General features: G+C 32.5%; 1 protein-coding gene across 23 annotated transcripts in view; it reads right to left on the bottom strand.

The window, feature by feature from the left end:
* Positions 1 to 18,695, bottom strand: part of Hdac9 (histone deacetylase 9) — an 857,477-nt gene that overhangs the window by 300,970 nt on the left and 537,812 nt on the right. For 19 of the 23 annotated variants that reach the window (XM_046463549.2, XM_058585330.1, XM_058585328.1 and 16 more), the window contains one exon: positions 16,574 to 16,837. The exons of 1 other annotated variant lie outside the window; for it this stretch is intronic. In XM_046463549.2, the coding sequence (XP_046319505.1) occupies positions 16,574 to 16,837 (264 nt within the window). Of the gene's footprint in view, positions 1 to 14,201; positions 16,838 to 18,695 lie in introns of those variants that run through there. 3 more of the 23 variants (XM_046463559.2, XM_046463557.2, XM_046463558.2) reach the window with 1 other exon arrangement.

The raw sequence follows: 18,695 nt of genomic DNA, 5'->3' as shown, positions 1-18,695 counted from the left end.
ACTTTACTTCTCACTATCAAAGTGAAATCTGCAAAAATTCACCAAAACAGAAAAAAAAAAAGTATAGTTTCTTCTGTTTAAAAAAAAAAAAAAAAAAAAAAGGAAACAATGATTCTATTAACTTTAGACAAAGGATAATTCCTTTGATGCGAATTGCCATTTTTTCAGCCTAGGACATGTGGGTTGCTCCAAAGGCCAAGAGACATCAGAGGGCAAGAGCAGCATGTGGGCACTGGGGTGGTGGCACATGCTGACTAGATGTGCAGTGTGATGTCATTTAACTTAGTGCAGTCCTTCCTGACTTTCTAGCCATGTGTATTTTTTAATAAGACACTTATTTTTGCAATTTACAGGCTCCAATAAGTTCATCACCTTGGACAAGCCACCATGACTCCTGGAAGTTGCTATTAATGTTGCCAAAAATTTAGGCAACTGTCCTCACTGCAAATTAAGTTCCTAAGTTTCAGTATATATCTTTAAATTTCTATTTCTTTTCATATGTTCTTCACAGATTTTGAAGTTCTAAAAATTTTAGGAATATATTAACAAATATAATTCAAGATAACTTTATAAATTTGAATATATTGATTACAAGAGGGAAACATTTAAATACTTTCAACCTTAAAAGAAAGGGTAAAATACTGGGAACAATTCTGGAGATGACTAAACTGGGTTAATCACCATTATTTTTTATGAAAACAAAGTTGAATCTTTTACCCCCCCCAAAGAAATCAAACAAAATATTTTATGAATTGACTTCAAGATTTAGAAATTTGAAAAGATGAAGAAAATCACATACATATACATGAACCCCAGAAAAGAGGCTTGAATTAAAATAACAGTTTGTCAACTAAGCTAGGGCTAAAATGATACAATGTAATTGCCGTTCATTTCTACGAACAAAGCAGTAACAAGCCAATTCAAAATTTCTGATTAGAAAATGATTGATGTTCTCAACCCTTTAGTAAACCTCAGAGAGCAATAGCTCTTCTTCATATCCTCAGTATTTCTTTTTCACTACCTTAAGGCCAAAATGTCATTTTTTTTTTTGTACAGAACAAAAATCAAAGCCAAATGGTAAAAATGCAAAGATTTGGTTAAACAAACAGTGAGAATTTCAGTGGTTTTATATGCAGCATCCCCAGCAACTAAACAAAGCTAAGATATTGTCCATCTCTTTGACAGACAAAGAACCTCAGAGGTCCAGAGTGACATGCCCGAAGGCTGGCACGTGATTGGACTAATTAAATTAAATAGCAGGAAACAGCTTTTCCATATGCCACTGCCTGGCCACACACAAACTGTAACAGTAAATCTTTTATACTAGTAGAGGAAAAGTGGAAACATTAAAAAATATACAGTATCAACACACCAGCCAAGAATCAAAAGTCACATATCCACATAACCTCCCTGGGCCTTGACTCTAATGCTAAACATCTAAGAACTTCCTAATTAATTTCAGAGTCATCTAAAAGTCTATAGTAACTGCAGAGGATGAAAAAGAATCCCACCCCACCCCCCCACCCCCCAGCAAAGTCTCACCAACACTTTAACTTAAGCCAATATTCTGATCCTTTAAGACATAGTTCTATACAAAATATAATATAAATCTTAATACTTCTGAATCCAAGTTAAAATGAATTTTATTGCACGTTTTCCACCATTTTTGCATATGTCTTTCCCATTACCCAATTGAAGATTAAGGCACAAATTGGGAAAAAGAAAAAAACAAAGGCATAGAAGTTTTTGGAACATTTGAGAAACTATCCTCCTAGGTGCTCCACAGTTTCTCACCCAACAGAATAAATTTTTGAGTTTGTCATTACAGCTGTATCATTTTATTCAAATTCCATTTTAAACACATTCATGTATTCACAGTTCTAGGATTTCCATGGCTTAGTAGATGCTACTCATTTTAATCAATCATGATTTTCATTGCCATTTATTTCTAATACAAAAAGCAAGTACTATGAAATGGCAATTGTCACCCTGAAGAGGGCCAGGACTAGGTATTGTGGTAGAAAAATAAAGGCCAGGAACTTATTTAATAAGGATCCTGAATTAGAAGTCTGTAGAGTAGTTTTAACTGAATGACACAGAAAATCTGGAATCACACCATAACTTATCTGTTTAAATGAAAACATTACATTTATAAGACTAATATTTTTTCATATTCCATATGAGTGAGATTATGGCATATCTGTCTTTTTGTGCCGGGCTTATTTCACTTCATTTAATGTTCTCCAGAATCATCTCTGTTGTTAAAAATGGTAGGGTTTCATTCTTCTTTATGACTGAATAGTACTCCATTGTGCTTATGTAGTATTGCATTTTCTTTATACATTCATCTGAGAATGGACATTAACGCTGATTCCCTATTTGGGATATTGAGAACAGTATCACAATAAACTTGGGAGGAGAGATATCACCTATATACTGATGTCATTTCTTCTAGATATATGCCCAGTAGTGGGAATGATGGATCATTACAGTAGTTATATTTTAAAGAACCTCCATACTGTTTCCATATTTGCTATACTGACTTACAATTCCACCAAAAGTAAGGATTCCCTTTCTCTAATACTTTAGTCTCTGCCTTTTAGATAAGAGTCATTTTCAAATGTGTGAGGTGATATTGTGATTTTGGTTTGCATTCCCCTGATAATAAATCATTTTGATCATTTAATATACCTGTTGGCCATTCATGTATCTTGTTTGAGAAATACCTAGGCCAATTTTTAAAATCCAGTTGTTTTCTTACATTTGAGTTGCTTGAATTTCTTAAAATTTTGAATATTCACCCCTTACTAAATATATACTCAATCTTTGTTAAAACTGTGTATTAGTCCCTAGGACTAATCTTCACTGCTTCTTTACTTCTTTTTTAGGAAGCCCACTATGTACACACACATTAAAAATATTAACAATAAAAATGTATAATTGAAAAACATAATTAGAAAATATTTTCTGAAGACTATCTCCTCTCTCTGTAGAATATTTACTTTGCTGTTCAGAAACTTTCTAGATCTTTGAAATCTCATTTGTCTATTTTGGTTTTTGCTGCTTCTGCTTTTAAAGTCATATTCAAAAAATTGTCACCCAAACCATGTCTTAAAGTGTTTCCTCCTAGAAATCTCAGTTTTAAAAATTATATTTAAGTAAACCATTTGAGCTGATTTTTTGTACATGGTGTATATGAGAGAAATATGTCTTATTTCATTCTTTTGCATGTGGCTATCTGGTTTTCCCAGGACTATTCGAAAACCTTTCTACAATGTGTGTTCTTTTTAAAAAATCAGTTGGCTGTTTGTTGTGTGAGTGTATTTGTGGGTTCTCTCCTCTGTTCCCTTTGCCTATATGTCTTTTTATGCCAGAACCATGATGTTTTGATCACTATAGCTTTCAAATATGGAATCTTAAAAAGCTGATTTCATAGAAGTAAAAAACAGATTGTTAGTTACTAGAGGTTTGGGTGGTTAGGAGGTGAGGGGAAGGTGGGGCAATATGGTCAAAGAATGTATAATTACAGAAAAAAAAGGAGAGATATATTTTTAAAATATGTCCAGAATAAGTATAGACGTACAGAAAGTAGATAAATTATTGCCAGAGTGAGGAGAGTTGGGGAGAGAGGACAGGTTTGTGATGAGGGAGAGAAAAGGTGAGTGAATACTAATAGCTATGGAGTTTCTTTTTTATGTGATAACAATGTTCAGAAATTGACTGTGGTGGTCACAGCTCTGTTATCATACTAAAACTACTGGATTGAACATTTTAACATTTCATATAGCTCAATTAAAGGCTATGCAAATTATATCTTAATAGAACTGCACATACAACCATTAAATATGTAATGTAATAAACAAATTATAAATGGCACTCCCTTTTTAACATAAAAGTGGCATTTATGGTACCCAGTATTCAGGGGTCCTAAGTATTCATTATCTATGCATTTTTAACACTGATCTTAACATTTTTCATTAGATTTACTATTTCTTACTATATGAAAAGGTTGATTAAATTCATGCACCATGATCCAAAAAAAGTAGTATGATCTTTGACTACAAAGACAAACCTAAATCACAGGGATTCAATGTTGCTTAAAAAAAAAAAAAAAAAAAGTCAGTCTAACTTGTTAAAGTTAGATTTGAGAGGGTTTTTGAAAGTAGGTGGCATTATTATTTTCACTTGTTTTATTTTGTATAATTGTAGGATAAAGTTAATTCAAAACACATGAGTTAATAATGCCCATTCATTTTGTGACTGTGTACATATGAGCAACTATTCATGCTCGTTACCCCATATCTATGTTTGAAATTAGTATTTGAATATAAAGATGATCAAAATCAAAAATATCCACAGCCCCCGTCCAAGCCATAAAGAATTATCTTGGTAGGCACTAGTAAGAGACCAACCAGTTTCTTAGGTAAAGACAGACCTAAAACTGAGTCAAAGCACTGCTTTTCCTCCCAAACAGCTGCATTTCTGTCTTTACACCTTTATTAAATCTTGTCCTTCTTTTCATCTTCACTGCTGCTCTAGGGCACTAGGGTAGCATTGATTCTTCCCTGGGGACATCGATTCCTGACAACATTCAGGGAATTTAGTAGTGGCCCTGAGAACTCACAAAGTAGTGAGCAAGAGAGAAGCTATAATGAGAGTAAAGGCTACCAAAAACCTGGTGCTAAAAACGAGAAAGTCTCAAGAGGTGAATATTCTTTCAGAAAAGAAAACAAATTTAAATTGTCTAGCATCTGATTAAAGCTTCCTAGACATTAAGAGCAGCAAGAAAAGATGAAACATATTAAAAAATTAAGAAATGACAGAGATAGAATTAACAAAAATGGACTTTAAAACTAATATGAATATGCTCAAGGAGTTGAAGAAAAATGTGAATATAAAGAATAAATAAATGTAAAATGCATAAAAGAATAAAAGGAAACTTCTAGATCTGAAAAATGCATGTCTTAAATGAAAATTTACTGTACTTGATGAATAAAATTTATCTACTAGGAAGAAAAGATGTGCATAGCAATAGAAGATATAGAAATTGAAATAGAAAAAAGAACAAGGAAAAATGTATACAATTAGAGAACTAGGAACAATATCATGAAATCTACCCCACATATACATGTAGTCCCCAAAGATAAAAAGAAATAACAGGATAAAAAATATTAGAAGAAATAATGCCTGACATTTTCTAAAATTTAAAAAAGTGAAAATTCACAGATAAAAGAATCTCAGTAAAACAAAGCTGGGTTCCACACAAAGAAATCTGTATTTACGCATATCATAAACAAATTGCTGAAAACCAAGAAAATCTTAAAAACAAGCATAGAAAAAATATACTATCTGATTTTAAGACTTACTATATAGCAAACAGTAACCACATATTACCATAAGATTCTGTGGTATTAGTGTAAAGTTAAACATAGAGACCAATGAAATAAAATAGTTTGGAAATTTTCTCATAAATTTATGTTCAAAAAATTTCTAACAAAGGCACCAGAATAATTAAAAGGAATAAAGATAATCTTTTCAAAAAATGGTACTGAAAAATTTAGACATCCATGTAAGATAATGAGCTTCAATTTATCTTCATACCATATACAAAATTAACTCAAAGTAGATGTTTGACTTAAATGTAAAAAATTAAACTGAAAGAAAACAGAAGCAAAATTTTCTTTTTTTTTAGGTGTCTAAAGAACTAGCCATAGAAGAAATAATTGATAGAATTATACCCACAAGATTTAAAATATTCTGCTCTTCAAAATATATGACACTATGTACACATGTATTTGTGTGTGTGTAGATGTCAAAGAATTTAATTCAAAATGTGTGTTACTCATATAGCCAAACAAAAGCAATATAACTGAATTACCAGCTTATCAATGAAAGTATACAAATGACCACCACACATACAAAAATATGCTCAACATTAGACATCTTGGAAACACAAACTAAAACCACAGCAAGATTCCACTAACATTCACAGAATGCATAAAATTAAAACAAAAAGTCTGACAATACCAAGTGCTGATAAAGATGTAGAGTGATAGAAAATCTCATACATTGTTGATATAAATGTAAAATAATAAAACCTATTTTCTAAAATGATTGGGCACTTTCTTATGAAGTTCAAAATACACTTATCATACAACTCAACAATTTCACTCATAGGTAACTGCCCCCAAAGAAATAAAAAAATATTCATAGCAGCTTCATTGATAACTGTCCATGTCTATAAATAACTGTATTTCCACCAGTAGATGAATTATAAACATCCATGATATAGACATAGTAGAGAACAATATTTAGCAATACAGACAACCATATTACCAACACATTATGATGAATCTCAGGTGCATTTATTTTGGCTGAAAAAAATCCGGACTGAAAATATCACAGATACATTTTTATACTATTTAATTATATGAAATTCTAGAAAAAAATCAAAACCAATGAACAGTGACATAAAACAGATGGATAGTTGCTTGGGGCTGAGTGAAGAGTGGTAGTGGGTGCTTCCTTGATTAACAAGGAAGAAATGAATTCTTTGGAGTGATGTAAATATTATATATCTAGATTGGGATATGTATATACATTTGTCAAAATTCATTGAACTAAAAATATACAATGAATGAATTGTAAATAATACTTTTGAAAAGTAGATTAAAAATGCAATGAGATTTAGGAAGTTTAAGTGACCACAGTATAAATCTCATTTTAAAAGTTTAATTCAACTTATCATGGAACACAATCCAGGATACTAGAATTTGGAGTGTTTTGAATTCCCGGGAGAGCCTCTTTTTGGACTTTTTATATCCAGAAATATCCTACTGAGGTAGAATATCATACTGAGGTACAAATACCCACTATGTGTGCATAAAGGTAAAAACATATGGAGATGTGGATCTTTGTATGTGGGTCAAGAAAGTAACAAGTAAATAAGTCAAATTGTATATGAGTTTATCATACAATTTAAGATATTTTTTTAAAAATCAAGCCACTTAATATATGTACCAGAAAACTGAATAAGAAAGTACACAAAATATAAAGAAAATAGGGGTTTAGTCACATCATTTACATGACCAACACATTTAAGACTGTAGAAAGACTGTTATCTAATTCTTTAATAGAAGGCTCCTCGCTATTTAAAATCAGGAAGCAAATTACTTAGGTTCAAAAATCATTTCAGGATGTCTCCTTCTAAGTTCTGTTAGCATCCTCCAAACTGAAGACAGTAGAAGACAAACAAGATTCTTAGAGTATCTGTTAAAAAGCAAAGACATGGCCACGGAATATTGTTTATTTCATGCTGATTCCAAAGAAAGGCAGGTACAATACAAATGTGACAAACAAGAGAATACCTTGAAAGCTATAAGCTATGCCAATTTTCTGGGTTTTGCTTTCTGATTGATTGATAATAGGGTGGGAATTAAATTTATAAAAAACATAATTGCCAATCATATTTAAAGAGTTAGTAAACTGAGACTTGGTAGAATTAAGTAATTTGATCCACATGGAATTGCCAGTAGGTGATGGTGTTGCAGATGAAGCTCCTGCAGTCTGACCACAGATTCAGTGCCACAATTACTAAGTGGTTACTTCTGTGGGGCAGTTCCATGCAAGGATCTCAAAGACAATGAAAACTGCCATTGTTCAGGGTCTGATGCATACATTGTCAAGACAACACATCGATTTTCATAATAATTTTCTTTCAGTAATAATTTTCTTTATTTAAATGTGTATAAAGATGAGGTAGGTTGATTTGCTTTTTGAGAAATATTAATGTATATGAATCATTCTGTTGTCTTTACAAATCCTAATTTAAAAAAATATCAGTAGGTTACATGGAAATAGAAATATTAATAAAGAGGATTTATTATTTGAAATGCTGTATTGTAATCTAAAAATACGTGCCAGATAATATAACAGAAGCAACAGTGATTCATATGTGAATATATTTGTAATATCAAATAAGAAATTCATCAAGAAAACAATTTCCATCCCTTACCAGTGGCCAAAAGTGAAAACTGAATAGCAGCTATTTTTACTAGAGCTGGCTTAAAGAAAATATTACTAATGAGGACACAGCACAAGAACTAGTTCATCAAGTTAAAAATAATCCTATACATTCACACAGAAAACAAAAGTGAGCACGTAGAAGAACAAGGAAGAAAATGGCTGTTTGCCATTTTCATCTGAATAAGGGAAAAGAAAAATAAAAATCATTCAAATGAAGTCTAAGTGAGCACAGGTTCCTTGGATGGTGGTAGGAATGAAGAGAAACACAATATATTTCCCTAAACTCAAAAGACAAAAGACAAAGATACAAAGGTAATGGTTACAGAAGAATTAAATGGTGATTTATATGGAACTGATTCCAAACTGGACTGGAGAGTTCAGGTGGGTTAGAGAATTCAGAGATGCCACAGGGAGAAAGCAGAACAGGGTTTGGAACAAGGAAGTCTAAGGCTTCCTCAATAGGCTCAAAAGCTGAAGACAAGTCCTGTGGACTGGAGTCCAAGTGGGAAATACACTAAGGTGCCTAAGTAATTAGAATATATTGGGTGGGGCAAGTGTAACATTGAATTACAAAAATGGGAGTTCATAACCCACTTGAATCTAATGTATGAAATATGATATGTCAAGAGCTTTGTAATGTTTTGAACAACCAATAAAAATAAATAAAAGACAAAAAAATGAATTACAAAGAATATAACTTCGTGATACCACTCAAAGAAAACAATTAGGATGATATCACCAGGTAAGTCATGCCACAGACAATGGGAATATGGCATTGATAAATCACAGTATATTAATCAAATTTGTAGAAACATCCCAGTGATTCCAAGGAGGCTATTGCAATGATAAGACCACAAATTTATTTTAGTATTAACGAAGGTAGTTCCCCGGGGGAAGCAGAGCCAGAGGGAAAGTGAAAGGATGGTGAGTTTGAAATTAGAAACAGGAAGACTAACTACACATATGAAATAAAGGAGAGAAGATTAACAAAGATAACTTCATACTAATCCATACCTGTGTCTAAATGTTTTCACTGACAAAATAAAGGAGCAGAAAAAAAAACCCAGCACACTTTAGAGATGAATTTACTAACTTTAAGATGAGAGTAAGTGCCGTAAATGAATTGTCCTTCTAACTAATATTAATGATAAAACTGATATTTAATCATCATTTTAAGAGGAGAAAAAAATCTTTGAACCCTTAAACCAGTAAGATGTCACATATTTCTTCTAATACTTAGATTTTGTGCCTCTGTGTCAGACTAAGAGCAATGGAAAGATTCTGGCAAGAACAAATATTTATTGGTTCAGGTTTTATAGCCCACTGGTTTCCAAAATGATGTGATGAGATCTGAGATGATGAGATAGAGATGATCTAAAGCAGAAATAAAAATATACAATGTAAGCCAGAAATTTAATTCACATATATAATCTCAAATTCCCTAGTAGTTGCATTTTAAAAAACAAGGTTAATTTTAATAATAGGATATTTAAAATATTATTATTTCAATATGTAATCAACACCATGCTTAGTAAGATATTAATAAAATTTTATACTATGTCTCTGAAATCTGGTGTGCATTTTGTACTTGAGGCAGATCTCAATTCTCACCAACCACATTTTAAGTGCTGTATAACTATATGCAGTTACCAGTTTTAACACAGTAAATCAGGGGGTCTTTCCAGATTTTATATCAACAGAGGCATAAAAATCAAAGGAAAGACACGAACAACATGAACTTTAAGTGCAACATGAAATTTAAGTGCAAAGTAGACATAAGTGAAAATGAGTGAAGGGCAGGATTTTAAAATCATATCTATGAAGAGAAATAACCAATTTAGTTTTTAAAAAGTACAAGGAATAAAGCATCCCTTAAAGGAAAATAACCTTAATTTTTCACTCAGTTTGCATCAGACATAATCAACATCAAGACTGTGGCATTTAAATGGTTCTTTGGGAAGAAAAGGGGGAATAAAATGTATCAAATACTAGAAAGCAACAAGAATTAGCAGCAGGAAGGGCAGAAACACAGGACCAAAGTCAAAGAGAAATAAGGAAAACAGACGATGCATGAAAAAATGGAGCCAGTCATTAAGATAGTATCTCTTTAAGAATAACTCAAATGCATGGAAGAAAATTTTATAAAAAATAGTGTATGTAACTCAAAAGGGGTCAAAGGCTTACAAGTGAGTACCACAGAACTCTGAGAAGGAAGAACAGGGGTCAATCTTTGCAATTTTGGATTAAGCAATGGTTTCTTAATTACAATACCAAAAGCACATGCACCGAAGGAAAAAGAGATAAAATAGATTTAGTAAAACTTAAAATGTCCGCTCATCAAGGGAATCATATGTCTGATAGGGGAATAATAAGCAAAACATATTTTAATACACTCTTACAACTTAATAATCCAGTTTTAAAAGTACGTAAAGACTTTGAGTAGACATTTCTCCATCATGCATCTGGCAATAAGCAAGTGAAAAGATGATCACAATCATTACTTCTTTGTGACATGGAAACCAGAGCAAAAATGGCAGCACTTCACTCCCATTAATATGGTACCATCAAAAAAGCAGGAAAACGATGTGTCAGAGAAGATATGGAGAAATTGGAACCCTCACGTATTACTAGTGGGAAGTGAAAATAATTGAGCTATGGGAAAACAGTTTGGTGGCTCCTCAGAAAGTTAGTATTACTCTATGACCCAGCAATTTTATTCCCAGATATATACTGCCAAGAAATAAAAACATGCATAAACACAAAAATTTGTATATGAATGTTCATAACAGCATAACCCATGAGAGACAAAAACTAAAACTAATCCAGCATCTGTCAACAGATGAACTGATAAACAAAATGCAGTGTATCCATACAAGGGCATAGTATACAGCTACAAGAAGAAATGGACTGATACCTACTACCACACAGATGAACCTTCCAGAGACAAAAGACCACATATTGCATGATTTCATGCATACAATATGTCCTCAATAGGCATATCCATACAGATATGAAGTGGGTGAATGGTTCCAGGGGTTGAGAGCATACAGGAACAGGGAGTGACTGCTTAAGAAGCAGAGATAATGAAAATGTTCTGGAATTGGTAGCATTAGCTGCAGAACATTGCAAATGTGCTAGAAACTAATGAATCGTACACATTAAAAGGCCTAAAATGGTAAATTTTATATTTTAAAATTTTATCCCAATTTTTAAAAGCACAACAAATAGCACAGAAACTTTTAAGAAAAATAATTAGCCAAATCTTGGTCAACTACAGCTCTAGAAATAAGCTTAGAAATAATTTAAATTAGAAGAAAGAACAAATACTATCAATGGAAGGAATACCAGTGAATGTAGTGATGATAAATCACAGGTCAAAATAAATAAGAAAACAAGGGTAATTATACAAGAAATATGAGAAGTATATTCTGAAACTATGAACCAAAGAATTGAGAATCTCAGGTAAAAGCTATTCAGAATCAGGCCACAGGTTAAGGTCGTTAGCCATCTCCAAAGTCATTTCTGAACCATTCTCCCAAATGGCTTGAAAAATGTACATTCCTGAGCTCCATGTCAGGACTACAGGATCAGAACCTATGGGAGTGTGGTCAGAATCTGTTTCTCTCAAAAGGACTTTTCTGCACATTCTAATTAGAAAAAATGCTTCAGAGGTCTACAACTCAATGGATGATTCTGTTTTTCCTTCCTCAACATTTTATACAGAACATGTAGGTAAAAATGATTATCAAGTACATGCCTGACGGGTTAAAAATGTTTTAACAGAAGGGTCCTACTTAAAAACTGGATTCTGTGCCTTGGCTGGGGAATCAGATGAGCAGTGGTGAAGGTCAACTTGTCTGGTTGAAGTCCTTTTTCCCCAGATACAGTCACTCTGTTTTACTCCATCTCAGTACTGGAACTGGTCAGGGACAAAATGAAAGAAAACCCCCCATGTTTTAATGATTAAAAATGACTGAATACATCATTGCAGGAATTAGAACCCTCAGCTGTTAGGGAAAATAAAAGAATCCTAATCTTGTAATTTGTAGCAGTAATTAAAAGAAGAGAGAGAGGCAAGTGATTCAAAACAGTTTGGTAAATACTAATGGGAAGTGGATGGTGGATGGACTGGATGGAGAAGTAGGATCAATTGAATATACTGGTCAGAAGCAAGCATAATGGGACATGTCAAGAGAACTGCTGCACAAGCTTTCGAGCAGTGCTAAAGCTTAAGAGCAAGGACTCTGGTGCCACATTAAAATTAGACTGCCACTAACTGGGTGACCTTGACTTTTACTACTCAGTGCTCAGTGCTCTTAGCTCTAGGATGGGATGATAGTGTTATTTACTTAATAAGTGAGGCCTGAACAAGTTGACAGATGTGAGTAGATTGAGAGGATTAATAGATACAAAGTGCTTGCAAGGATGTCTGGTTGCACTGTAGGGCTACAATCATTGAAAGTAAAAATCTTTTGGCAAATCAAGATGATCCAAAAATGAAACATTGTCTAAATAGTTCATAAACCTCAAAGAAGTTATTACAAAAAGATATGAAACCGTATGAATAGAAACCTTTTTAAGTCCAAATATATTCTGAGCTTCGTGGAAAAGTCATAAACCCATTTTCCCTTTATTTGTCTGAATTCTTTGATCACTCTCCTATATTAGATGGAAAAATTATCAATAATAAAGGGAAAGATAGTTTCAAAAGCCTTCTCTTGTATCTCAAAGCTTCTCACTACAACTGGTTACAATTAAAGCCCTCAACTATTTATCACTGTAAATCCTCAAATGTACACCCACCATTTATACCTTCTACAGTTACTTATAATATCATGTTCCAATTATTGAAAAAAAAAACCACCAAGAAATGCCAAATTAAAAAAAATCTGTTATAGATTTAAAAATTCCTTTATAACATCCTTTAGAAGAAAGAAGTATGAAACAAATAAAAACTTCTTAAAGGCAATCTATGAAAAGTAGTACTCTACCCTTCAGCAATCACCTTCACCAGGGAGGAGGCTTACTGCAGAAGAAAAACTCTAATGATTTTTTATACCAAGTCTTGGCAAGAAATATTTTTAAGGAGAAAAAAAATGATGCTTTTTATTAAAATGATTACTTTATATAATATTTCAGAAATCAGATATACACTATAAAACCATTATTTCATCAATTCCTATCTTATTTTAGGATCTCTTCTGAATTAATCTTTTGAATAATAGTCCAAAGCCAAATTTCAGAAAATTATAATTAGCATTAATGGTATTTCCAGAATTCTTACTGAGTTATCCAAGTTATGGTCTCATAGAATGATAATGCATTATGTAATATTTAATAATTATAGCTCTATATTTCTTAACACTCTAATGCAATACTGTTGTAACTTAGAATAACATAAATCTGTACGACACTACTGAAGATTAGATTAAGTGAACCAAAGAACATAAAAAATTACTTTTAACCTATTGAACCAAAACACCGTAACACATTATGAAGCATTGACTCGAGTTTTGCTGGCAACAGCTCAGAAGAGGAGTAAGTAGATACTGCCTGGCCCGTGGGACGAGTATGGTACAGTTCCCTTTACCTGATTAGGCTCTTTGTTCTTCACACTAGTATTACAGCAATTGTTACCATGCAAGGGGAGCTCATTTAATTACTATTTTCTCTTTAAATTTATTCCCTGTCACTATATATGTGTAGTTCAAGATCTCATTGTGATAAGCGTAATTATTATAATAGTTGGAAAATTATTCATTTTAATATTTACTGAATGCTTGTTATCATCAAGGGATTATAATAAGCTTTTTAAAAATAATTTTTAAGTTGAGCAAAGTTAGGAACTGACATCTATTTATTTGAAGTTTTATATTTATAAGTTGACATTTTAATTTAAATACCAAAGATGATAGCATATCATGGGAAAATTCACACTGGGAAAAAGGAGAATGCAACAAATTTTACATATGTTTGCTATTTGATAATGGCTGGTGTAAATAGTTTAGAGTCCTTATTGTTGAATGATTATTTTTTTAATGGTATTAGAAGTAACTTCTCAAAATATCTTTATTTTCTTGATTCAACAAAAAAAAATGGCAATATATTTTGGCATATGAGACCTGGCATACAAGTTTCAAATTCAATTAAATATATAAAGTTTACACAAAGCCAAATGTATGAAAGGGGATCTTTTAAAAAAACTTTATTTGAGAAAGGAAGAGACTTATAACAGAAGGCAAGAAGGGAAACATACAAACAATATATTTACAACACAAAACAAGAGATCACCTTCAAGGGTGTAAATTATAATAAATACAGTAGATTTTAAAAGAAACATTTATCAATTAGTTCTAAGATTATTTAAGTCCAGCTTTCCTTTTCACTGGTTCCAGGTAGTTTCTTGATTAAATTCAAAGACTGTCAAATTCAAACAATTAATGTCCACCAACTGTACTGATGAAGCTCTCTCAAATGACATTATAAAAAATAGTTTTTTTGTTTGTGATTACATATCTTTGAAGTAATATTATACAAAAGTCTGCTCAGCCACATGTTCCTCCCCAAATAAAATGTATTTTAAAAGATGCACTATCCCTTTTTTTATGAGATTGAAAAAAGACTTTGAAGAAAATGAATATTTATGAGATGGAAAAAATATACAATTTTATCTTAGGCATGCCATATTTTTAATGCAAAACAACTGACAAAAAAGTCATTTTAATATGAAGGAATATACTAGCCAATATGTTGGTGATAGGGAGTGTTGCCTATTATAGCTATTTGTCAAATTATCAGAAGGACTTTCATTATATGGAAAAGTTTTAAACTTTCTAACTTCTAGTTATGTTAATTTAATTTGAATGGAGCCTTTTTAAAAAAGGATAATGTATCTTTAGCAGTAACATTTTTAAAGAAATATTTTTAAATGTCACAGCAAAATATAAACAACACGTGCCAGTAACACAGTTGAACAATGTCTACATTTGGCAAAACTGCTATATCTCCTTTGAAACAGGATACTACACCTTAAAATACCTTGAATTTAGAAATATAAATATTTTAATAGAAAAAAACCTCACAAAGATTCTAGGTCAATTTGGATTATCCATATTAAAGGGATCTTAATACAATGAACCTTTTACTAGCTTAACAAAAGTAAACCTATAAAACAAGGTAAACATATCAAAAGGGAATATGAAGGAAATGTTCCAGTGAAAAGCTTCCGTAACAATTTCCCTACTTGTGGTGTTATTTTCTTAGACAATAAATCAATTCATAGAGTGCCCTTTAAAAACAGAAAGAGTAAAACACTATCCTCAGATTTTTTTTTTTTTCCTACATTCCTCAGTACATGAATCACTTGGACTTCCTGTTTCCACAAGGCATTTCCTGTTCAGCCTCACAGAATCACTTTTCTGTAGGAGAACAGCAGGAACCTGACAAAGAACTGACTTAAATAAACATGGTCTTCTTTGCCTTCAAAGTTGTTTGTGTTTTATAGCATCAAAGGACATAGTCCTTCTGAAGGTGCATTATATACAAGTAAATTATTTTGTTAAACCCAACTTTCATAATTTTTCATTTGCCAAAATGATATGGCATGTGCCATGTCATTATGGAATTATATCTAAGAGCATCTAGTCATAATGATTATAAAATACAATACACCTTTTTTAAAAACTGGTTTTGACTTGCTATCAGGTGACAATCATACTGTATTTTCTGCAGTTGTAGATACGATAAGTATCTGATTGGACCATAATGTTGCACATTACTTCTCACCAACATTTGCATCTGCTTCATTTGATCTTTTTTCAATGCACAATGTCATCAAATTACACAAGATAAAAGTAAAATGTGCAGTGCTAGGTGAGACATAATGTTATATTTAAAGTACTCCAATTTGCATTTACATATTTCAAACCACCTGCATTTCTAATATTTTCAATTGCAATCTACACAATAGCCTAGGACTACTGGTATGGTAACCAGAATATTTATATTTAACAAAAAAGAGAGAGGAAGGAGGGGCAGACTACCTTTAACAGTGCTCAAGACAGTAGTATGATACATTATGTACAGTGATGTGAAAATCGGATTCTATATGTTCAAAAAGACCAAAAACTAATAGGATGTTTCACTGATCAGACTGGATGAGTACATCCAGCAGTCACTGATCTCAACAGATAAACTAAAAATAGCAGTGAGTTCATTTTCCTTAGAAGTAAATGGTGCAGCAGGCTTTGGAATGAATTTAAAGCCTATTAATTACTTGGATATTATGTAGCATAATTTTAGTGTAACAGGTATTTTCTTACCAGTGGAGTTTCAATTAAATCTTGATATCTACTTAGAGATCAACACAGACAGATCTCTACATAGATATATATATTCACCTGTATTAGAATCCTCAAACACTAAAATCAGATCCTTCAGAGTTATAAACTAATAGGAAATGATATCCATTTACCAAAACCTGCAATGAATTTCATGTTCAGATAATAACTTTAATTACAAATCCTGGAGCTAAATCTTTGCCTATTACCTGTTGCATAAAAGCAGCCTGCTCCCCAGATTCCATTTCCTGGATCTGAGCATCTTCATCACTGTCCACTGGCTCTTCCTTGACCTTCACAGCCCCAACTTGTCCCAGTGTGTCATCCACACAAGCACTGCTGTCGCTCCTACTGCTGTTGTCACTAGAGGGCGCTCTGTCTTCCTGCATGGCCTGGTCCCCCTGAAGCTCTTCCTCAGCTTCCTCCAGGTGACTGCCTGGTTGCTTCAGTTGTTCAATAGATTTCGAAAGCAGCTAGAAGAGAGTGTTCAGGGGTTCAAAAGTCAATAGTTCTTGATGGTAACAGCAAATTATACTTTGACCTCTAATAACTCTACTGCAACACCCTCTGATTTTTAATCATTGCTCATAATTTCAAAATAAATTTGTATGCAACAGCTTCCTCAGTAACACAAAATCTGAAGCAGTCCTGCCATCTGTATTGGCCTTTAAAAAAATAGATTACTCCCTAATGCGCTTAGAAAATGGGGGAAAAGGTAAATAAACTGTGTCCTTGGAAACCATGAAACTTTCACAAGGACAGGTTTGATGTAGGCCATTTAATACAAATAAGCTTGGAAATAATACTTTTCTCAAAAGAGGAAAGGGAGTAATACAAAACTTCCCAGATCTAATTTTTCAAAAATTTTAACCTCTATAGAAGCCCCAAATACAAATGCAAGTAGCCTTTCATGTCTATCTAATTTTTCAATACCTACACAGTCAAATTATAGTCAAGTGATAAAGCACCTTCACAGATACACTTATAAAACACAGAGACATTTATTTTGAAATTCTGAACTTTAAAAAGGCACAGGACTCTTAAAAAATTTGATACACTCAAATGTTTTTATAAATAAAAATGAAACTGAGTAATGGGAAAGAAACAAGGAATTAACTTTCAATCTAAAAATTATTATTTAGACATTTTGGTTACTTTATAGATTAAATTACATGTAATCTTCAAAAACATTTAGGTTAGCTGCTTGGTGATTAAGAAAGACAACTGATGATATTCCTAATTTAAACAATAACAAAATATCATAACAAAGACTCAATAAATGGCGAAATAGTTTAAAGATGATTTCATCTTACATGGGCCTTTTGTTTTATTTCATAATAGTTCTATTGACTGGTCATCTGTAGACCTCAAACTGAGTTTTCAAGGGTGGTAAGAATTTTTTTTGCTAAGTCAATGCCTATGCAAGCAAGATGCCAATTATTATAACTAGCAGCACACTTAGAATACCACCACTAAAAAACCATGAATACAGATTTTTCTACATAAAATTTAAGTTAACCTCCCACTCAGACATAATTAGGTTTTAAAACTAAACATGTTTTAAAGTTTGAATACATAATTACTCAAACTTTGAAGGGCAAGCTCTTTAGGCTTATAGACATCCTCTGGTCCACACCATCTCAAATATTTCTGAACACACCAACAGATCCCCTCATTTTGACTATAGGTAGATGTCTTGGGAGTTTTCATTCATTTGTTCAATAATTATCTCCGTCTTTAAGACAGCATGCTCAGCATGAGAAAAAGCCATTGTGCTGCCCTCAAGGCCTGGATTTCAGTGTGTGAGAAACTCATGAAATAGATAAATAAACTTACTATTTTTTAAGAAGGAAGATTTTATTTTTACGTAGGAAAAATGCTTTAAAGAAAGGAACATGGATGCCATGCGGGTCTATCCTCCTTGATATAGGAGTGGGAATGGGGAAAACGGGAGTTTCCCTGAGGAAAGGCTGGTGGGATTTGAAGACTGGAAGAAAATGCTGGAAAGATGAGGCTGGAGTTTATGCTGTTTGGGTAGAGAATCTCCAGAAATAAAGCATAATTTAGAATGAACTATATATGAGAACTAAGTATCTTGGGACCTAAGTCAGACAGGATCAAGCTAAGAGAACACGTGCTAATTAAGACCCATATCAAACTGAAGAAAGCCAGTTTCAATATTAATGTCCTTGGTGCCGACAGTCTAATTGCTATTTTTCCTGGACAGTCAGCACAAGGAGAATATTCCTGTTATCTTGTTCTGAATGTCTTAAAGTAATCTGAAGCAACTATATTCTGTACCTGTGATCCAATGCTAAACATTAACCAGCA

This window comes from Marmota monax, unplaced genomic scaffold, assembly GCF_021218885.2.
Source record: "Marmota monax isolate L192 unplaced genomic scaffold, Marmota_monax_Labrador192_F-V1.1 WCK01_AAM20220418_F8-fsc00057, whole genome shotgun sequence".
Taxonomy (NCBI): Eukaryota; Metazoa; Chordata; class Mammalia; order Rodentia; family Sciuridae; genus Marmota; species Marmota monax.
This window is presented reverse-complemented; position numbering and strand designations above follow the sequence as displayed.